We start from the raw sequence: 24085 nt of genomic DNA on the forward strand, positions 1-24085 counted from the left end.
GAAAGAATAAAAAGTGCCACAAAACTGCTGTGCTCTCAGTTTCTTGTTCTCATATCCTGTTTTGAGAACAAGAAACTGAAGATACAACCAATAGCTCAAGAAACAAGAAATTGGATAGAAGGTGCAGCCAGTAGCTTTGGCAAGAGACAAGAAGAAAGTTTTCTACCTTACTTGTTTTGTTTACTCTTAACCTAAATATAATTTAAGTTGCAGGCTTTTCAGTACTTTTTATTTTTATTCAAGTTTTTTGATATTGATTATAACTATCCAGAGCCTTTTTTTTTTTTTTTTTTTTTTTTCGGAGCAATATGGCCTTAGTTGCTAATTCTCCTAAAAACCAAAATAAAAAAAGTCTTTTATTTTTTTAATTTGCATACGTTGTTACATAATTTAAGGCACAAATTATCATAAATATTTAAAATATCTTCTAAATATAATGACAGTGAAAACACTGTGTCACTGGCCTGGGCACCAAATCTTGCTGACAGGGAAGAATACTAGTTAGGTAATATAACAGGATGCCATACTTAACATCGTAGCATTTCTGGAAAAGTGTTAAAGAGAATTAGCATGATATGCCCTGTGAGGGATTGTAACAGATATCCACCACCAACAGTTAGGCTGTTGGTGGTGGATATATGTTACCATTGCAAGTGAACTTTAAACATCATAGGATTTATTAAAAGTAGCAGCATCATTTATAGAAAGAGGTGTGCAACAATATGGGTTATTTTTTTAGGGCTGCAAACTTTTGGCAACACCCATACAGTCATAAAATGACCATCATTCTTGAGGATTCTTATAAATGGAAACATCTCCAAAAAATTGGTTCTAAGAGGCAATAAATTCTCACTTTTTTATTTTATTTTAATGACAGTGTTTGGGTGCGAAAAACGCTTAGTGAATAGTATATGTAGGTGTTGGTTTCTATCAAATTAACATTCCTGTGGATATGTCACCTGAAGAAGGAAGAATAAGTACCTTCTTCAATAGGACATTCCTTTGATGAAGTTTTAATAGAGTGGTGCAGCTATGATTTGTTCTGATTTCTGTTGATTGCCAGAACTGCTTTTTATTGCGCTTGTAAAATGTTCTCTAAAAACCAAAGCAAAAAGTTTCTGTAAAAATTAATATGATATATAGATAAGTGTAGTAAAATGGTGTGTTGTTACTTTGAGACGATTTAGTAATTATTTTTTTCTTTTTCTTAAAGTAAACATGATCTTCGGTTAGACATACAAGCCTTAGCACATCGGGCAAATTTAACAATAGGTTCCACAACTGAAAATTATGGAGGTGAAACTTTTCTATCAGAAGATGTAGCAATCAATATGTTACAAGATAGCAAATTAGCTTTGCAGAGGTGTCATATGGTAAGTTAAGTAATGTCACTGTTTTAGATATTTTACAAATATGTTTTATAAATAATATAATTGTGCATATTTTTAACAGTCTTCAAGTGGACACCATAAAAAATTCATGGAAAAAATCACCTTGTAATATCCTTCAATGATTCAAGAAAACTAGTCTTCTTTCTGCAGCATCATTTGGTGGGGGGAGGGGGCTGTTTCTGTAACTTGTATCCCACTTATATTTATCCCACTACCACAAGATACTGATTCACTTTGCCCCTTAAATCTCACCAGACTGCCAACACAAACACGAAGCCAGTTTATTCTGGTGGGGAACAACATACTACTAAATGTAAACTATCCAAGATAATTTTACCCAGTAGTTTGTATTTATATTCCCTGATATTTATGTCCCATTTTAACAAGAACATAATTCAGTTTGTTCCCACTTTTCAATGCCTTATACACATCAGTCATTATACACCTAAAATATTTGCTTTTAGATTCGTTCAAAATCACAAGTGGTTGACCAATATCATGCAATTCAGGTGTGTATTTCGTACATTTAGCATTAGCAGAGGCATACGATGCAAGAAAGCAAGCTTATGCAGCATCAGCTAAAAATAAAAAAACCTCATTTCACCCCCTCCATTTGTTCGAAATGCCTGTCCAGCTCAGCCTTAAATTTAATTAGGCTATCAACTTCTACAACAAAAGATGAAAGTCTGTTCCAGCAATCAACTACCTGCTGGCTAAAGGCAAATTTCCTCGCATCTATTCTACAACTGTCTTTCCTCACTTTGCATCTGTGTGTCCTCAGGTTCTTAATAATAATAATAATAAGAAGAATCTTTATTGCAATGCTTAGAATGATAATTTACATAATAGTAGTTGCAACAGCCTATCACAGCACAGTGGCCAGGGGTTAACAATGTACTACAGAAACATTATTGCCTCAAAATACATAAATAAATAATAGAATGATAAATAAGTGAAATAAAGTACAGAAAAATGGAGAAATTACTTGAGTATACAACATATATAGAACATTAAGTGAGTGTACAACCATTTGTTTCAAAATACGTACTATAAGGATATACATTGAAGTGCATAAATATGTACATAGTTGTTTGGGTTAAGAATATACATTGATCAAGACTCAAATTATAATAGTAGCCTTGGCCACCCCACTGAGTATTCCTTTCCTATACTGTCGATCTCGACAGAACTTGTTCAAGTCGTAATGTTGAAGTGTAATCTAAGCAAGAGGAAGAATCCCATTACCATTCAGCTTTGCAACCCATTCAAGGCTTACACACCTCAATCAGATCACCTTGCAGGTACCTACTCTCCAGGCACTGCAATTTGCAGAACTTAAGCCTTTCTTGGTAAGCACACCCACTTTGTTCCCCTCACCAAACTTGTTGCCCTTCTTGTATTTTGGACACATAGCGATCAGCTTTTGAGTTTGCAAGGAAGAATGGGTCTGTGTTAAGATCTGATTTCAAATGTGGAATGATTGTGGGGGCATGACTTGGAATTGATATTTCTACAACAGCCAACATTTCTACAAAGATATAGAGTTGCTAAAAAAATTTGTTTTAGCAACTCTACATCCTTCCTAAAATGAGGCCTTCAGACCTGTCCACAGTACTCTAGGTGTGGCCTGACCATTGCCTTGTATAACGGGATAAACACCTCCCTTTCCTGCTAGCAAAATTCCTATATATCATTGACAAGACTCCATGACCTGCCCTGGCAACCCGTCTGCACTGCTCAGCAAACTTCATATTCAACTGCACAATTACCCTCAGGTCTTTTTCACTTTACACTTCCTTGAGTGTAGTACCATACAGTTGGTACATCTCTCTTTGGTTATTGCTATCCATATGCAGTACTTTGCATTTGTCAATGTTAAACTTCAGTTGCCACTTCTCAGCCCATTTACCCAACTTATCTAGATCCAGTTGGAGTAGCATACTGTTTTTACTGTCATTAACAACCCTGCCAACCGTTGTATCATCTGCAAAATTGGACATTAAACTTGATATACCTTCATCAGTATCATTGATAAGTATTCAAAACAACAATGGGCCCAACACTAAACCCTGGAGAACTCCACTAATAACATTTGTCCACGAAGAGCAGTGTCCATTGATTACCACTCTCTGTCATCTCCCACTCAACCATCCCTTTATCCATTGTAGCAACTTACCCTTCATGCCATACCTCTACAATTTGTACAGCAGTCTTCCATGTGCAACAGTATTAAAAGTTTTCCTTAAATCCAAGTATATGATATCAAAATTATTCTTTGCATCCAGTTCCTTTGTGACCACATCATAGTGTCCAATCAAATTGGTCAGACAAGATTTCCCCTTAACAAATCCATGCTGTGTCTGAGCTATAACTGAAGTCTTGTCTAGATGATCCTACAGTGCTTTAACCAGTGCCTCCAGTAATTTCCCTGATAGAGAAGTTAAACTAACAAGTCTATAATTACTTGTGTAGCACTTTGATCCTCCTTTGTGAATTCGTGTCACATTTGCACATCTCAAGTCCATGGGAACCTCCTCTGAGTCCAAGGAAGTTCTCATAATTATGGCTAAGGGTTTACTTACTTCCTTTGCTGCCTCCTTTAATATAACTGGATATATCCCGTCCACCCCAGGTGCCTTTTTTATGTTTAACTTCAACAATTTCTCCTCCACTTTGCTCTCAGTTATTACAAAATCATAGCTCCCTGCTAGAGTTTGATAAACTTCTGACACTTTCCTCATTGAATAAGTCCTCGTGTGTGAATGTAGATGCAAAATACTCATTCAGGTTATCAGCTACATGAGCATGATCATCAACAGTGATTAACTACCCTTGAAGTTGCTAGTGAAATTAGTATTTCTTATGGTTCTTATCAATCAACCAGTGTTTGGGAATGAGACGTATTTCAACCTAATTTGTGCTTTGCATCCACCCTGCTGATTTCATTGCATGGCAAGTTCTCTCACGTTTTGTCACCATACTCAGGACCAGATTTTAGGTTGTTGTGGCCCCTTAGTTATAACTTTTAAGAGGCCCCCCCCCCCATATACTGAGTAAATTTTAGGTTTAATAGCATTTCATGCTCATCAAAGGGTGCATATAAAATGCTACATACATACATAGTAATACATATATTTTTATTAACTGTTAAAAAATAACAAATTTTTGATATTGGTAATAATAACAATAATATCAATTATTTTTTTTGGTTTTTAAGTTTATTTGTTTGGTTGTTTACATCTGTATCTGTAGACGGGCTGCATGTTGATGCTGTTGTATCCATTGGTGTAGTAATAGAAGAGCTTGTTGCTCCCGGTAAAGAAAAAAGACAACTTTGGAATTGTATTCTTTTTTTTTCACTCTCATTCTAAACAGAAATTATAAGGCGACAGACAAATTAGTAAAAATTTTCTTATATGTAGTGCTATAGCAATACATATTATTGAAGTACATTTTGTTCTTTGCAGTTTTAAGTCCTTACATTCTTTCTGTCTGAAAAGTGAAATTTATAAAGCTCACTTAAATGATCAACTACCGGCGCCTCCGTAGCCAGGTGGGCAAGAGCAGTAGTGCATAGCACACGCTTCTTGATTAGACTGGGGTTTGAGCCTGTGATACGAAATACGGAGGATGTGGACGGTCAGGGAATGACCACCGCATATCCTCAGCTCGAATAAAGGGTGAGGGTTGGCATCAGGAAGGGCATCCAGCCTTAAAAATTGCATGCCAAAACAATAAAAATGCTAACCCCATATAATAATGGGAAAAGGCGAGGACAAAAGAAAAAAAAAAAACTTAAATGATCAACTACCCTTAATGCACAGTTATGAAAAATGCAGTGCTACTTTCTGCCTTTGCAACTTCTGTATTGCCAATTTTGTTGAAAGCCAATACTCTGATGCTAAAAACTAAGTCTCTTCGGCTTTCTCATGCTTCGTTTGTATTACAATGTGAGATGCCTTTCAATATCACTTAATTTGGCTGTCAGCATTCATTTACAATATTTATCAAAATGTTTTAAATAATCACCATCTAATTTTCAGAGCCAGTTCTTATACAGTGGAGCCTCAACTTATGATGATGACATCCGATATTCTCAGGAACCAATATACCTTCCATACGATCGTTTATTTTAAGGACCAATGATATTTGCAGGTACCGATGGCTTTCCGATATAGCTGGAACGATACATGTGGAAATACATGGTGGAAATTTTCAGACATGTGGTGCACGGAACATTGCTCGCACGATTATTCTCAACCAATTAGCATCTTTTTTATCGTTCCACATCTGGCATGTAGAACATCACTCGTACAATTGTTTCAGATCTATGACGATCCATCATAGATATGAAACTTAAAACTCCATCAACTAGTGGCAGTGCCATGTGCTTTGAAGACTTTAAAGCCAGCAGAGGCTGGTTTGAGTGCTTCAAAAAAAAGGTGAATATCAAAAGTGTTGAAAGGCATCCAGTGCTGATTAAAAAAAAAAAAAAAAAAAAAAAAGCAGCTGAGACCTTTAAAATTGAATTCCAAGAGTTTGTTGATCAGGAGGGTATCTTTCCCAGCAGGTTTTTAACATTGACGAAACCTGCCTCTTCTGGAAGTGAATACCCAGGAGAACGTACATCACTAAGGATGAATCTAATTTACCTGGGCATAAGCCTATGAAAGACAGGCTCACTCTCCTGTTGGGCGCCAATGCCTCTTGAGATTTTAAGCTAAAGCCTTTGCTTGTGTATCACTCTAGCACCCCCAGAGTATTTAAACAACAAAAGGTCGACAAAGGCATGTTGGGAGTGTTTTGGCACAGTAATAAGAAGGCATGGGTTACGAGATATGTCTTCAATGAATGGGAGCTTTAAGTTTTCTGTTCTTCAGTAAAGAGTTATCTTGAGAAAAATAAGCTTCCTGTGAAGGCACTGCTCCTGCTGGATAATTCACTGCTCCAGGCCATGATCCCAACCTTGTTCAATCTCTTGAGGCACAATTTGACTTTGTTCAATTCAAATTTTTGCCACCCAACACCACACTTCTTCAACCAATGACCAGCAAGTGATTGCAAACTTCAAGAAAATCTACATCATGAAAATGTTCACAAGTTGCTTTGCAGCAACCTCTGGTGAAAATTCTGTCACCCTCAAAGATTTTTGGAGGTCAAAGTTCAACATGCCGGATTGTGTGAGGCTGATTGTAAGTTGTTGAATTGATGTTTCCATCAGGTGCTTAAATTCAGCCTTGAAAAATATATGGCCTTTAATTATCCATAACGTTAATGGATTTGAAGGTGATAGTGCTTTGACAAATGATATTGTTACTCTTAGTAAATCAATGGGTCTGGAGGTTGGTGAAGAGGATATAGAGGTGCTCGTGGGGATGAGCTAACAGCAGAGGAGCTACAAGAGTTGGAGAAAATTACAGAGAGTGATACTGGAGAGGAAGAGGAAGAAAAAGACACCCCAAGATACCAAAAAGTGTCAGCTGAAGAGTTGAAGACTGCCATTTCTTGTTGGAAGCATTTAAGAGAAGTGGTAAAAAAACATCCCGACATTGAAAACACTGAACTCATGTAAAATGGAAGATGAAGCCATTTCTTACTTCAGGAAGCTAGAAAAAAGTTGAAAAAAAAAACAGTCCACTTTGGACAGTTTCTTTGCCAGTAGCAACAAAAGACTGAAAAGACACTTGATATAGTCTCACCACCACTACGCCATTGATTTCATCAGTTCTACACTTCAAGTCTAAGGTAAATGCTAATTTATTGTTTGTTTTTTATTTTGAGATGTTTTATGACTATTTATTAAATAATCTTTATAAAATACTTAATTTTTAATGTAAAAATGATGTATAACTTGTAAGAAATAGCTATTTTATGTGTTGTTGGGGAATGAATTACAGAAAATCAATGTATTATTGGTTTCAACTTACAACATTTTCAATGTACAATGGGTTTTGTGGAATGAATTACCATTGGATATTGGGCCCCACTGTATTTAGCATCATTGATCCATTGATCACAAAAGTGTTGAATCTGTTTTTTGCTCATTTTCACAAAGGGGCAAAATTACACACTATAGTTTATATAATATCAGTGTAGATACACCATAGTTTATCCATAAATTTAACTACATATGTAGTGTAAAGGCATTGTTTAATTTTATCTCATATTGTGGCTACCTTTTCAATGAGATACCAGGTATTGCACTACTTCGAATAAATAACGCTTCTGTAGTAGACGAGGCTACTGTTATTTATTCTCAGTGGGCACCACCCAGACGTGGCTTGTTGGCTTACTCATCGGTGGGTGGGCAGGTACCCTGATAATGCAAACATGCCATCACAGTTATGATGTTAATTCCACAATATGAGAGATGCCAAATGGTGAACAGAATGTTACTGTATTTAAAGACTAAATGTCCAAGGCATAATTTTTATGATATGGGTTTAAATTAATTTAAACCCATATCCTGCTGTTCACACAAATGGTCTGTCCCACAATTTTGCAAGTCACATGACCACAGTTGTGGATATTAATGCAGCCAAACAACCTTTCTAGTATCAGTTAAGCATACAAACCATAGCAAGAATGGGGAAAAGGAGTGATCTAATGGACTTCGAATGTGGCATGGTAGTAAGTGCAAGACATGCTAGACAAAGCATCTCTGAAACGGCAGTTCTGAACTTTTCATCCACTACAGTTTCAAGAGTGTATCGAGAATGGTGCAGTGAACAGAAAACATCCTCTCAACGGCACTCCTGGAAGAAGATCACTTGTTGATGAGAGAGGTCAGAGGAGGATGGCTAGAATTGTGCAAGCAAACAGACGGGCCACAATGTCGCACATCACTTCAGAATACAACCTTGGTGCGCAGAACAAAATATCGCAACGGCCCACTAGTTGCACTTTGTTGCGAATGGGCTACAACAGCCGACTGCCACATCACGTACTTCTGTTATCAATAAAGAACAAGAGAGCATGCCTCCTGTGGGCATAGCAACACCAGCACTGGACTATCAAGGATTTGGAAAACAGTTGCTTGGTCTGACGAGTCAAAATTCCTGTTGCATCATGTTGATGGAAGGCTCAGAATTTGGTGAAAACAACATGAATCCATGGACCCGTCATGTCTGACAACTACTGTGAAAGTGGTGGGGCAAGGTTATGGTGTGGGGAATATTTTTTTGGCACACGTTGGGTCCATTGATACCCATAGATTCACGTCTAAATGCCACATCGTACCTAAACATCGTTGCTCATCAAGTACATCTGTTCATGTTGACAGTTTATCCTCAGTCAGATGGTTACTTCCAGCAGGATAATGCACCGGTGCACAAAGCCTGAATCACTATGGAATGGTTCCAGGAACATCACAGTGACTTTTCTTTGCTGCAATGGGGTGCTCAGTCCTTGGATCTCAATCCTATTGAACGTCTTTGGGATAAGCTGGAAAGTGCTGTTTCCTTGAGATTTGACGGAGGTCGAATCTCAAGGAACTGTATCTTGTTCAATCCTTGCCTAGATGAAATCAGACCGTTTTGAAGGCTAAAGGAGGCTCAACATGCTACTAGGTAGGTGTACCTAATAATGTGGCAGCACTGTGTGTGTGTGTGTGTGTGTGTGTGTGTGTGTGTGTGTGTGTGTGTGTGTGTGTGTGTGTGCGCGCGCGCGCGCGCGCGCGCGTATATATATAATATTTGATTATAGTCTAAGTAGATAAGGTACGTGCTGTTTAATGGTATTTTATGTTAGAATTTTTTTATGTGGTGTCCGAAAATATAATACTGATACTATATAAATATAATGAAATATGTATATAGGCTGGCTGTCCACTAAAAAATATATATACCCGTATATCAAAGCACCAAAACGCTATAATTGCCGATACCAGCCCCCTTTGGCCAAACCTAGTAAAGAAAAAATCATAAGTAAAATAATGTAATAATAATAACACAATGTGTTAATTATGGGTAGTAGGATACATTGAAAGGGCTAACCCTCTCAATATATCCCTCCTATAATCAACAGAGCTATCAGTTTCTGTTGTCATCTGCCTGTATAACATAGCCAAAAAGTAATATTAAAGTCTAATGGTTAAGTAGATAATTTAGTTGTTCACAGTCTAGATGATAATTAGCCCGACTGATAGCTAACAAATATATAAAGAATACATGAAGATGCAATTATATAGCATGGAGCGAAAAACAGAAAGAGAACCAATATCCATCCATAAAATTTCTTATACATACGTACAAAAGAAGCAATTGCTAAAATAAGGAGAACGGAAGAAAGGTTAAAGTATAGTATTAGTACCTCAATCCCCCTCGAAATGCTCTAATAGTTCATGAGGTAAGAAAAATAGGATTAGATAGAATATAGATAAAAGTAAAGAAAAGGCTTTAATACAAAGTACGTAGGATAATACCGGGAGCGTAACTTCCCGTCCTTTATAGAAAGGGATCCTGGTATATCATAAGTTTAATACTGGAATTTTGGATAATATAAGTAAAAACATATAAACTTAGCGAACAGAGGAATGGCTATTTTCTACAAGAAATAATGATTAAGAGATAGCAATAATCTTACCACCAAGCGACAGCAAAAAGGAAAGACCGCATGGTAGCGCACGTGTTATTATATATCCAATGAAAGTGAAAGCCAGCGCCCTCGTAGTTAAACATTAATCAAATAAATTAAATTAAATAAACCGCATAGCAGGCGCGCCCTCTGGAAGTAATTTTAAGGGAGTAGAACTAGCAAAATTATGTATAATTTTTTTAGCGGGGTCCGTAAAAAAGGCGATAGATATAAGATTCTCAGGAGCAAAAGAGAGAAGTACAGAAATTAATTCCTACCCTGGAAGCAAATATAGGTACAGTCAGTCCTCGTATAACACGTGTTTACACTACACGAATTCGATCATACATGATTTATAAATAGGGGAACGATATCTTATATAACACGAACCGAATTCGCTTATGAACGATTCGCTTTTGTGTTTACAAGAAATGGCAGTCGAATGCCGAATCACCCCAACCGAACGCAACACGATAGGAATGAAGAGAAGATTCTGAAAATGTATTTATGTTTTTTATATCGGTGAAGGGGAAACACATTTCATCATAATAACATAAAAACCAACACAATTCCAGCTATCGGTATAATCACAAATGCAATTAGATTGAGTTTACTACCAGTTTATAACAGATTCCACTGGCAGAAAGGTAACTGGAAATTGTTTTTATTGTTTTATAGTAGTAACCTCTAGAAATGTGCTTTAGTAAAATGTGAGGTGTTAATAGTGTATCTCTGCCTTTACGGTGTTGTTTATTCAGTTGCTATATGCGCCCGCAGCTTTGTTTATGTGTATCAAGCGTGCCTCCTCATTTTGTAATTGTGCTTTATTCCCTAAAAATGAGTAAAATACTTAATAAAAAGGTGCGAAAAGGAAGCGCCCTAGTGAAGATATAAAGGAAGAAATAAAGGAAGTGCCCAGCAAAGCAAAAGGCTCAAGCTAATGGAAGCGCTGTGGCTCAGAGCAGAACTGAGGGGGGCAGTTGTCCTCTGACTCACAGCCTTATAAAATGCACTGTTTGCTTGATGTTTGCAGAGCAATCGGGTACGGGACATGATACTGCCAAGGGGGATGTCTTTGTGTGTGCGCGATGCAAGGAGTGTATCGATATCAGGCAACAACTCGGCGTTCTTGTGGGCCTATATGAGAGCTTGAAGGACAGGGTGGATGCCCTCGAAGGAACTAAATTGAGGGGCCCATCAAGCTCTCAGCTGCCCACATAAACGCCAGAGCTTGCACTTGGGCATCGCGTGACACAGAGGCAACCCCCAAGGCAGAATACGCTGGTCCCGAAGGAACTAGTAGTTGTTGGTGACTATTGTCAGGGAAACGGGGAACATGCTTTGTAAAAAAGATAGGTGGAACAGGACCAGGGGATGTCTGCCAGGGGCAAAGGTTGATGACGTTTTAGAGCGAATATCATCTTTTAAGGGCACAAAAGGTGATATAGTTGTACACGTTGGCACTAATAATATTAAGAGTAGGAGACCGGCAGAATTACTTAACAAGTACAGGTCACTGTTGAACAAAAGCCGAGAATTAGGGTTGAATTTGAAAGTGTCTGCAATTCTGCCCAGACACGATAGGAGGGAGTATATGATGAGAGCCTTGTCGATCAATTCGGCCCTGGAAAGATTGTGCAAGGCTCAAGGGGTAGAATTTTTTTCAGCCTGGACTGTACTTGTTAACAGGAGAGATTGCTTCTACAGGGATGGGATACACTTAAATAGAAAGGGTGCAAGAATATTTGCTGATGCTATCGAGGCAGTGTTAGGTGGGTCGGAAAACTGCTAGCTTGGGGGGAGACAAAGACCAATAGATTGACAGTAGCCACTGGCAGAGGTGAAAGAGATTCTTGCACTGCTTCTATTAGAATGAGCAGAAGCCTGAAAAACAAGATGCATGGTATTTCAGAGACTGCTGGGAGCCATTGCGGTACAAGTAAACACATGGGTTGTGTTAGGGTAGCTAAGAATAGAAACAGGTGCAGGTATACTTGAGTGTACACCAATGCTAGGAGTTTAGTAAATAAATTTGATGAATTTGAGGTATTGCTCAAAACATCAAAGGCAGATATTGTTGGGATATCAGAGACGTGGTGTCACACAGATATAGGGGATGCAGAACTGGAATTTGGGGAGTACAACGTTTACAGAAAGGATAGACAGGATAGGAAGGGGGGAGGGGTTATGCTATTAGTTAAGAAACACATAAAAACCAAGGAAGTGAAGCCAGTCGACATCGCTGGACAGTGCAGTGTTGAGTCAGTTTGGTGTGACATAAGCATTGGGAGATCAAAATTGAGAGTAGGAGTGTGCTATAGGCCTAATGACTCTGATGAGTATAATAAGGAACTGTACAGGGAAATAGAGTGGGCCAGTAAATCAGAGAGTCTTATAATGGGAGATTTTAATTTCCCAGATATTGACTGGAATTTGGGGGCTGGTTACTCACACACTAGCAGGGCTTTTGTGGATTTATTGGATGATTGTTTTCTACATCAGCATGTTCGGGAGGCTACTAGAGGGAGTAATACTCTTGATTTGATTATCAGCAGTGATTCTTCATGCATTAAGAATCTGCAGATAAATGAACCACTAGGTGGCAGTGATCACAGTGTGCTGAAGTGGGAGTTACTGAAAGAGGTAACTACCATTAGGGGTAAAGGGAAGGGTTATTGCTTCCGTAAAGGCGACTACGATGGACTGAGACAGTATTTAAATTCTATACAGTGGGACCAACTGATGATGTTACCAACAGCAAATTCAAAATGGGAAGCATTCAAAGAACTTATCTTGGAAGCTACTAGGCTTTACATACCAACTAAGAAATATTGTTCAAGGTTTAGGCCAAAATGGATGTCAGATGAACTAATGAGGCATATGGCAGAGAAGAAAAATGCATGGGATACTTACAAATTAACACATGACACAGAAGCCTATGATAGATACAAGTTGATATGCAACCAAGTTACAAAGGAGGTTAGGCAGGCGAAGGCAGATTACGAGAAATCCTTGGCAAGGGATGCAAAGAAAAACAGCAAAGAGTTCTTTACTTATGTAAACTCTAGAAGGAAGGGGATGAATCAGATTGGTCCACTTGATATTGATGGGTCAACTGTTGATGATCCTGCTCAGGTAGCTAACAAACTAAATGAATATTTTGCATCGACATTCACACATGAGGAGTTATTCAGCAAGGGGAATGCCAGAGGTGTATTGAACTCTAGCAGTCAGCTACAGAATCTTGAAATAACTGGGAGTAAAGTGGAGGAGAAACTGTTGAAGATAAACACAAGAAAGGCACCCGGGGTGGATGGGATCTATCCAGTTATATTAAAGGAGGCAGCAAAGGAAGTAAGCAAACCCTTAGCCATAATTATGAGAGCTTCCTTGGACTCAGGGGAGGTACACATAGACTGGAAATGTGCAAATGTGACCCCAATTCACAAAGGAGGATCAAAGGCTGACACAAGTAATTATAGACCTGTGAGCTTAACTTCTGTTCCAGGAAAATTAATGGAGGCACTGGTTAAAGAAGCACTGCAGGATCATTTAGACAAGACTTCAGTTATAGCTCGGACACAGCATGGTTTTGTTAAGGGGAAGTCTTGCCTGACCAACTTGATTGGATACTATGATTCAGTCACAAAAGAACTGGATGCAGGGAATAACTTTGATATTATATACTTGGATCTTAGAAAGGCTTTTGATACTGTTGCACATGGAAGACTGCTACACAAATTGGAGCAGTGTGACATTGGAGGCAAATTGCTGCTATGGATAAAGGGGTGGTTGAGGGGGAGAAGACAGAGTGGTAATCAATGGACACTGCTCATCGTGGATTAATGTTATTAGTGGAGTCCCTCAGGGCTCAGTGTTGGGTCCATTATTGTTTTCTGTATTTATAAATGATATTGATGATGGTATATCAAGCTTAATGTCCAAGTTTGCAGATGTTACAAAGGTTGGCAGGGTTGTCAAGGACACTACTGACATTATGCTGCTGCAACAGGATCTGGAAAGGTTGAGCAGATGGGCTGAGAGGTGGCAAATGAAGTTTAACATTGACAAATGTAAAGTACTACACATGGGAAACAGCAACCCCAGAGCAACGTATCAACTCTGTGGTACTACACTGACAGTGGTAGAGAATGAAAGGGACTTGGGGGTGGTTGTGCAGGCAGATATGAAGTTCTCTGAGCAGTGCAGACGGGCTGCAAGAGTAGCTCATGGAGTATTGTCAATGATATACAGGAATTTTTCCAGCAGGGATAAGGAGGTGATTATTCCATTGTATAAGGCAATGGTCAGGCCACACCTAGAGTACTGTATACAGGTCTTGAGGCCTCATTTCAAGAAGGATGTAGAGCTGCTGGAACGAGTACAGAGAAGGGCAACAAGATTAGTGAATGGAACAAAGGGGTGCTCTTACGAAGAAAGGCTTAAGTTTTGCAAACTACAGTGTCTGGAGACTAGGCATCAGCGAGGTGATCTGATAGAGGTGTATAAAGCCTTGAATGGTTTAAGCATGCTCAATGCTGATGGGATTCTTCCTCTAGCTCAGAAAAATCACCTGAGAGGGCATAAATTCAAATTGAGGGAAGACAGATGTAGGATAGACGTGCGGAAATTTGCCTTTAGCCAGCAGGTGGTTGGTTGGTGGAACAGACTGCCATCCCTTGTGGTGGAGGTTGATAGCCTAAATAAGTTTAAGGCTCAGCTGGATAGGTATTTTGAACGAACAGAGGGGTGAAGTGGAAGTGGGTTTTTTTTTTGGCTGATGCTGCATAAGCTTGCTTTCTTGCATCAAATGCCTCTACTAATGCTAAAGATACTGCAGATTCTGAGAGAAAAAGAAAAGCAATATCGAAAAACAGAGGCGGATTGGGTCAAAAATTCTTACCCGGGAAAATTTATTGGCCTCATACTGTGGTTTATTGCCAAAATCACACCGGCCTCCGGCCCACCGGGGTTTCCCCGGTACGGCTTATGGCCAGTCCGCCTCTGTCGATAGAGAAAAAATATGAAATTTTGAAACGCTTTGAGCCAAATGAAAGACCATGTGATATTGCATGTGCTACAGACCTAAATGAGGCAACGCCGAGAATTAGAAAGAATGCAGAGAAAATAAAAACAACTTTCATAGCAGGAACAACTCAAAGCGTAATTAAAATCCATTAGATTAAGACACAAAGAATTGGAAGAGATGGAACGCCTGTCATCTGTTTAGATAGAAAATCAAACAAAAAACAAGTTTGCTTACGATAGAAGTAAAAGCATTAGCAATATTTTATTACATAATGGTCGTAATAAAATACTTACGCATTTTATGGCAATTATTTATTGTGTTTGGTAATGTTGTGGTTACAAATGTGTGTTCAACCTTGGGTGGTCGGCACCTAACCCCATTTTTCCCATAGGGCATGTTGTTTATATTGCATGATTTTGCATTGCACGAGGGTTTCTAGGAACACAACTATCGTGCTATACGAGGACTGACTGTACCACTTTTTCAATGAGCGTAAGCTATATCTGTCTTGCTCCCAAGGTAGTGCCTACTATGTACATATGTACAGGCTCTGTAGATGCCGCTAAATGTCGATAATACCGTTGTTACAGGAATAACTATAAAGAGTGTATAATTTATATTATTAATACTGCAAAACTTTAGATATAATGTAATGCTGGTTAAGATGGTTATGACATTTGTTCATAGCTATCAAAATCGCTATGTGTATCTAGTTATAAAATGTTCTGGGAATCCATTGTAAGTCAACTTATGTCTGAAATCGATGAGTGTGTTTATAATATTATCAGCATTGTTGCATATCTTAATCCTTCTAATGCATTGTGAAACTATTATATTTTTGTGAATCCTTTTGGAGATATTTTGAATACCAGCTAGTTAGGTCTATGGATTTAAATCCTAATTCGTTGCGTTTGTCGTAAACTTTTGTATGTATTATGTTATCTTGTACTTGTATGTCAGTGTCCATTTATGTTGCCATATTGTTACCATGTTTATTTGTACCCTCTATTTCTTATTCAGGAGGGTAATGGTTTACTGCTTCGGAGAGAAAGTTTGGATTATTAAATACAATTAAATCATCAATGTATCTATACATAATCAGGTCCTTATTAAAGTTATTTTCAAAGTGATGCAGATAAAGGTTCGCGACCAGGCATGAACTGCAAGCTCCCATGGCAATGCCTATATGTTGCCTGTATATATTGCTTACATTATAAATGTAGCTATCGAAAATGCATAGATTCATTAAGTCGTCCCAGTAATGTTGTAGGCAAGGTAATATGTTGTTATATTCTGTGTAGTATTTGCTAAACACATTATTTTTAACTCCGCCATGGACGGTCCCAAGCCCAGCTGTGAAAGGAGGAGGGTGGTCATCCTGCCGAAATGACCAGAACCGGGAAACCGGGGAAACTAGGCAAGAAACCGCATGAAATTCGGAACAAGCTCTTACAACAATGTTACCGCATCCGGGGTAGCCGATGCGCCAGCACTGGGGACCCAGGGTACTGGTGTGAAGTGGACCACTGGCCACAGAACAAGCTCTTCTAACAATGTTACCACATCCGGGGTAGCCGATGCGCCAGCACTGGGGACCCAGGGTGCTGGTGTGAAGTGGATCACTGGCCACAGCGATAAGCTTACTACGCCGAAAAGGACAATTAACATTGGCGAATGGAATGTTCGAACGGGGCACCACGTTGGACAAAAGGAAATCATTGTCCAAGAACTACTTAGGTGCAAGATATCAATCGCGGCATTATCCGAATTAAGGCTCACAGGGTCTGGAACGATGATCATCCAACCACCAGCACCTAACGAAGCGGTTATGCTATTCTATTCTGGTGGTGAGAAACGAGAAGCAGGAGTGGGCTTTATGGTCGATGCTCAGGCCACCAGTAGTGTGATCGCTTTCCAAACAATATCGGACCGCCTGGCAGTCCTTACTGTCAAGGGCACCATCAAGACCCATATTATCTCCGCCTATGCGCCAACTGAGACTAGCCTGGACCCGACCAAGAATGACTTCTACAACCAGCTCCAACATACGCTGGATTCAATTCCGCAGACAGAAGTCATCATCCTCGCAGGGGACCTTAATGCCCATATTAGCGTGGACAGATCTGGTTGGGAAACAACAATGGGCAAGTTTGGCCATGGGAAGATCAATGATAACGGCTAAGTTTGTTGTCCTTTGCCGCATCTAACAACCTGATCATTGGAAACAGCCATTTCCAGCACCCTCAAAAACATCAACTTACATGGCGAAATCCATCTGGCAAGGACTCAGCAATCCTGGACTACATTTTGATCAATGCCAAATTTCGCTCATCACTCATGGACGTTCGTGCCATGAGGGGACCTGATTGCGAATCTGATCACTACCTCATCCAGGCTAAGGTACAGCTCAAATTACGGCATGCAAAAATATCATCTCGGTCAGCCAAGCTGGACTGGAGGCAGCTAATGAATGCTGCCAACAAACAGGCATTATCAGATCGCCCTATCCAACCACTTCGAGATGCTGGCCGTGCCCGAGGATATAAATGAAGAAGAAAAGCAGATCTCTGATGCCATCCTGGAATGTGCCAAGCCCCTATGTCCACCTGCCCGACGTCGAACACAACCATGGATATCAGACGAGTGCCTCGACCTCGTGGACAAACGGAAACAGGCAAAGTTGGTCGACTTTGAACGGTACCGGCAGCTAAACCGAGAAGTCTGACAAAGAATGAGAGCAGAAAGAGAAGCATACTGGAACCAAGTGGCAGACGATCTTGAAGTGGTGGCATCCAAAAACGAGTACCGCACCCTCAGATGTCTGAGTGGAAAGACCAAATTGATTATTGACAAAATCAAGAATGCTGATGGGACCTTCGTGCGATCACCATCCGAACGCCTGCAACGGTGGATTATACAAAGCTTTGAAGAATTCACTCCACCGTTGCAGGCGTTCGGATGGTGATCGCACGAAGGTCCCATCAGCATTCTTGATTTTGTCAATAGTCAATTTGGTCTTTCCACTCAGACATCTGAGGGTGCGGTAGAGAGTGCGGTACTCGTTTTTGGATGCCACCACTTCAAGATCGTCTGCCACTTGGTTCCAGTATGCTTCTCTTTCTGCTCTCATTCTTTGTCAGACTTCTCGGTTTAGCTGCCGGTACCGTTCAAAGTCGACCAACTTTGCCTGTTTCCGTTTGTCCACGAGGTTGAGGCACTCGTCTGATATCCATGGTTGTGTTCGACGTCGAGCAGGTGGACATAGGGGCTTGGCACATTCCAGGATGGCATCAGAGATCTGCTTTTCTTCTTCATTTATATCCTCGGGCACGGCCAGCATCTCGAAGTGGTTGGATAGGGCGATCTGATATGCCTGTTTGTTGGCAGCATTCATTAGCTGCCTCCAGTCCAGCTTGGCTGACCGAGATGATCTTTTTGCATGCCGTAATTTGAGCTGTACCTTAGCCTGGATGAGGTAGTGATCAGATTCGCAATCAGGTCCCCTCATGGCACGAATGTCCATGAGTGATGAGCGAAATTTGGCATTGATCAAAATGTAGTCCAGGATTGCTGAGTCCTTGCCAGATGGATTTCGCCATGTAAGTTGATGTTTTTGAGGGTGCTGGAAATGGCTGTTTCCAATGATCAGGTTGTTAGATGCGGCAAAGGACAACAAACTTAGCCGTTGTCATTGATCTTCCCATGGCCAAACTTGCCCATTGTTGTTTCCCAACCAGATCTGTCCACGCTAATATGGGCATTAAGGTCCCCTGCGAGGATGATGACATCTGTCTGCGGAATTGAATCCAGCGTATGTTGGAGCTGGTTGTAGAAGTCATTCTTGGTCGGGTCCAGGCTAGTCTCAGTTGGCCCATAGGCGGAGATAATATGGGTCTTGATGGTGCCCTTGACAGTAAGGACTGCCAGGCGGTCCGATATTGTTTGGAAAGCGATCACACTACTGGTGGCCTGAGCATCGACCATAAAGCCCACTCCTGCTTCTCGTTTCTCACCACCAGAGTAGAATAGCATAACCGCTTCGTTAGGTGCTGGTGGTTGGATGATCATCGTTCCAGACCCGGTGAGCCTTAATTCGGATAATGCCGCGATTGATATCTTGCACCTAAGTAGTTCTTGGGCAATGATTTCCTTTTGTCCAACGTGGTGCCCCGTTCGAACATTCCATTCGCCAATGTTAATTGTCCTTTTCGGCGTAGTAAGCTTATCGCTGTGGCCAGTGATCCACTTCACACCAGCACCCTGGGTCCCCAGTGCTGGCGCATCGTCTACCCCGGATGTGGTAACATTGTTAGAAGAGCTTGTTCTGTGGCCAGTGGTCCACTTCACACCAGTACCCTGGGTCCCCAGTGCTGCGCATCGGCTACCCCGGATGCGGTAACATTGTTGTAAGAGCTTGTTCCGAATTTCATGCGGTTTCTTGCCTAGTTGCCCCGGTTTCTCGGTTCTGGTCATTTTGGCAGGATGACCACCCTCCTCCTTTCACAGCCGGGCTTGGGACCGTCCATGGCGGAGTTAAAAATAATGTGTTTAGCAAATACTACACAGAATATAACAACATATTACCTTGCCTACAACATTACTGGGACGACTTAATGAATCTATGCATTTTCGATAGCTACATTTATAATGTAAGCAATATATACAGGCAACATATAGGCATTGCCATGGGAGCTTGCAGTTCATGCCTGGTCGCGAACCTTTATCTGCATCACTTTGAAATAACTTTAATAAGGACCTGATTATGTATAGATACATTGATGATTTAATTGTATTTAATAATCCAAACTTTCTCTCCGAAGCAGTTAACCATTACCCTCCCGAATTAGGAATAGAGGGTAAAAATAAACATGGTAACAATATGGCAACATATTTGGACACTGACATACAAGTACAGTAATACCCCGACTTACGCTACCCCGACTTACGCGAACTCGGAGTTACGTGGTTCTTGATTTTTTCGTTTGGCAACGCTGCCGCCCACTATCTTCAAGGTCGTTTTTCATATGTTATCGATATACGGTGCGACGGCGGAGAACGAGGGCGAAAGATGAACAAAATTCAACTTTGCTGCTTTTATGTTTTTTATATCAGTGAAGGGGAATCACATTTCACCGTAATAACGTAAAAACCAAGACAATTCCAGCTATCGGTATAATCGCAAATGCAATTAGATCGAGTTTACTACCAGTTTATAACAGATTTCACTAGCAGAAACACAACTGGATTTTTATTGTTTTATGGTAGTAACCCCTAGAAATGTGAGGTGTTAATAGCGTATCTCCGCCTTTATGGTGTTGTTTATTTAGTTGCTACATGCGCGCAGCTTTGTTTATGCGTATCAAGCGTGCCTCCTCGTTTTGTAATTGTGCTTTATTCCCTAAAAATGAGTAAAATACTTAATTAAAAGGTGTGAAAAGGAAGCGTGCTGGTGAAGACTGCAGATTCAGAGAGAAAAAGAAAAGCACTTATCGATAAACAGAGGCGGACTGGGTCAAAAATTCTTACCCGGGAAAATTTATAGTGGCCTCATACTATGGTTTATGGCCAAAATCACACTGGCCCACCGGGGTTTCCCCGGTAAGGCTTATGGCCAGTCTGCCTCTGTCGATAGAGAAAAAATATGAAATTGTGAAACGCTTTGAGCGAAATGAAAGACCATGTGATATTGCACGTGCTACAGGCCTAAATGAAGCAACGGCGAAAAGCACATGACAATTGCAAACTTGACAGGTTGAAAATTGAAAAGGGCTCAATTGTAAAGGGCTTAAAATTTTTAGAAAACATAGACTCCAACGAAGAACGCGTTATAGCTACAAAGCAAGGAATAAAAAAATTATTAGCTTGCTACGAAGAAATTCTGCGTGAAAAAAAGAACGCGCTGTGTCGTCAGACGAATTTGTTAGATTTTATGAAGCCATCGACATCGAAATAACTTTTTAACGTAAGTCATTTGTTTTTTTAATACATATTTTGTATTAATATGTATAAAGAACTGCAATTTTATTAATATTTTTCTTCTAAACTAGTGTTTTTGTTAGTCCTTGGTCCCAATTAAGCAAAATTTATATGTATTTATATGCAAAGTTGTACCCCGACTTACGCGATTTTCGTCGGACCCGCCTATCGCGTAACTTCGGGGTATTACTGTACAAGATAACATAATACATACAAAAGTTTACGACAAACGCAACGAATTCGGATTTAAATCCATAGACCTAACTAGCTGGTATTCAAATATCTCCAAAAGGATTCACAAAAATATAATAGTTTCACAATGCATTAGAAGGATTAAGATATGCAACAATGCTGATAATATTATAAACACACTCATCGATTTCAGACATAAGTTGACTTACAATGGATTCCCAGAACGTTTTATAAACTAGATACTTACACATAGCGATTTTAAAACTATGAACAAATGTCATAACCATCTTAACCAGCATTACATTATATCTAAAGTTTTGCAGTATTAATAATATAAATTATATTCTTTATAGTTATTCCTGTAACGGCGGTATTATCGACATTTAGCGGCATCTACAGAGCCTGTACATATGTACATAGTAGGCACTATCTTGGGAGCAAGATAGATATAGCTTACGCTCATTGAAAAGTGGTACCTATATTTGCTGTTTATATAAGCATATAATGGCATTAGGAGTGATGTGCCACAATGCATAACTGCATTCAAAATGCACTCAAGCGCTATGCCATAATGCATACAAGTGTCATTCTTAAAGAAACAGTCAACCAGTGTGTGCTGTAAATATAGTCACATGAAGTTAACAGCTATTCAGTTGCTGCACACTGATTGTGATTTCAGTAATGCTTTGCTTTGTGTTTATAAATTTGACACTCAGTGTAATTTTTTTTTTTTTGCTTGCATTGAATTTATGTACATGAATAAACTTTTTATAAAATTAAGATTTGTTCTGATTTACAGCTTAGCACAAAAGTAAGTGTTCACTTTTATCAGTGAATTCCAAACTTTTAATTTTCAACCATTATGTAACAATTTTCAGAATGGTGAGGATGTCGGAATGTTGATTTTTTCCAACATTCTGAAAATTATAACACATAAGTTCTCTCACATTTTGGTGACAGCAAACATATTAATGAGTTAAATGCCTTTAGGTAAAAGAATGTTTTTCTCTCTCTCTCTCTCTCTCTCTCTCTCTCTCTCTCTCTCTCTCTCTCTGATGTAAGAAAACAGATGAATATAATTTTACATTTTTTATATTAATAAAATTATAAAAGAAAGAAATTTTGATAATATTTATTTAAGAAACTGTAAAATTATTTCTTAAAACTAATTAATTAAGTAATACATGTATTTTTATTGGTTTTGTTAGTTATCCAAACAGCCAGAGCTTCCATGGAATGCAGTCAAGTTGTTTGATATTCTGTTGCAACAGCTGTGTATTGAACACATTGGATATGCTGTGGAAGTGCGAATTTTGGGTATACAGCTTATTTTATTTACATAATTATATATTATACATTTAGATATGAAAAAAAATGCCATGGATACTAGAGTATCAATTTGTACTCTAGTATCTGTAGTATTTTAGTATCCCAAGGCCCTAGTTTTGGGCCTTGGGAAGTCAAGAAATATATTGACTCATTATGAGTTGATATTAGAAACTGTACTTTAAGGACATAGCTGGCATTGTATATTTGTATATTTTATTGTATATTTTATTATAAAAAATGGATGAAATTTGCAAAAACTATTTGATGTAAATGAATGGAACATTTATATTAATGTATTTTTTAAAAACAGAGATACTGTTTATCACTTATCTTAATATCAAATAATTAAGAGACTCTTTGAAATTGTTTGAAAAATTATTTTATTGCCAAAAACTTTGAAAATACAATTTTGTTCATAAAGTTCTCACCTTCATTGTTGCCAGAAAGCAGTTTAGCATTAGTATTAGTAGAGGCATATGATGCAAGAAAGCAAGCTTATGCAGCATCATCCAAAAAAAAAAAAAAAAAAAATGCTCCCATTTCACCCCTCCGTTCAATCCAAATACCTGTCTAGCTTAGCCTTAAATTTATTTAGGCTATCAACTTCCACAACAAAGGATGGAAATCTGTTTTACCAACCAACTACCCACTGGCTAAAGGCAAACTTCCACACATCTGTCTTTCCTCAATTTGAATTTATGCCCTCTCAGTGATTATTCTGAGAAAGAGGAAGAATCCCAACAGCATTGAGCATGCTCAAACCATTGGAGGCTTTATGCACCTCAATCAGATCACCTCGCAAATGCCTAATCTCCAGACACTGTGATTTGCAAAACTTAAGCCTTTCTTCGTAAGAGCAACCCATTGTTCCATACACTAATCTTGTTGCCCTTCTCTGTACTCATTCCAACAGCTCTACATCCTTCTTAAAATGAGGCCTCCAGACCTGTATACAATACTCAAGGTGTGGCCTTACCGTTGCCTTTAGCTGCATCTTCTGTAATTTCTGGATGATCATCATACATGTGAAACATTATCATTGCTAGTTTGATTCATCAAAAATAACATCATTTAATATTGGTATCTGACTGTTGCACAGCAACAAACATAGATGTTATAAAAGTTAAGAAATGCAAGACTGTTATCTGGATTTTTCTACAAAACACTGCACAACAAAAATTAGTAGACTAGATATGTAATAATCTATGTATTGCGCTCATTCTCTAAAGAACTGAGAATATGATGGATTTTCCCCAGTCACATTAATATATATAAGGTGACGTCAGTATCCAGGTATGGTTCTCAGTGCAACTACCTCCTTGTTGAAAGAAAAAGGCCTACATGGCAAGTCCGTAGATTACACTGTGGTTCCATTGTTCCATATATTGACATTGTTAGTCTCTAACTCCATTTGCTTATATGTGATGGATGCATATATCAAATGTGATTAGTGGTTTCCACTTGCATAAGGCTTAAATGTGCTATATGCCAAATTATGGACATATCACAGCATATGTATGGAATATGAACTTCCAGAGATCGTGTGAGGGAGAAGTCTAAACATTGTGTCATAAAGAAACACTTTTGTCTCACG

The 24085-nt window shown here is 39.1% G+C and overlaps 1 protein-coding gene across 2 annotated transcripts in view; it reads left to right on the forward strand.

The window, feature by feature from the left end:
• Positions 1–24085, forward strand: part of Sec10 (Exocyst complex component Sec10) — a 225498-nt gene that overhangs the window by 133159 nt on the left and 68254 nt on the right. For both annotated transcript variants that reach the window (XM_090369552.1, XM_090369553.1), the window contains exons 10-11: positions 1214–1373; positions 22371–22479. In XM_090369552.1, coding sequence (XP_090225678.1) covers positions 1214–1373; positions 22371–22479 — 269 coding nt within the window. The remainder of the gene's footprint in view (positions 1–1213; positions 1374–22370; positions 22480–24085) is intronic.

This window comes from Mastigoproctus giganteus, chromosome 3 (assembly GCF_048544385.1).
Source record: "Mastigoproctus giganteus isolate SK-2022 chromosome 3, ASM4854438v1, whole genome shotgun sequence".
Lineage (NCBI taxonomy): Eukaryota > Metazoa > Arthropoda > Arachnida > Uropygi > Thelyphonidae > Mastigoproctus > Mastigoproctus giganteus.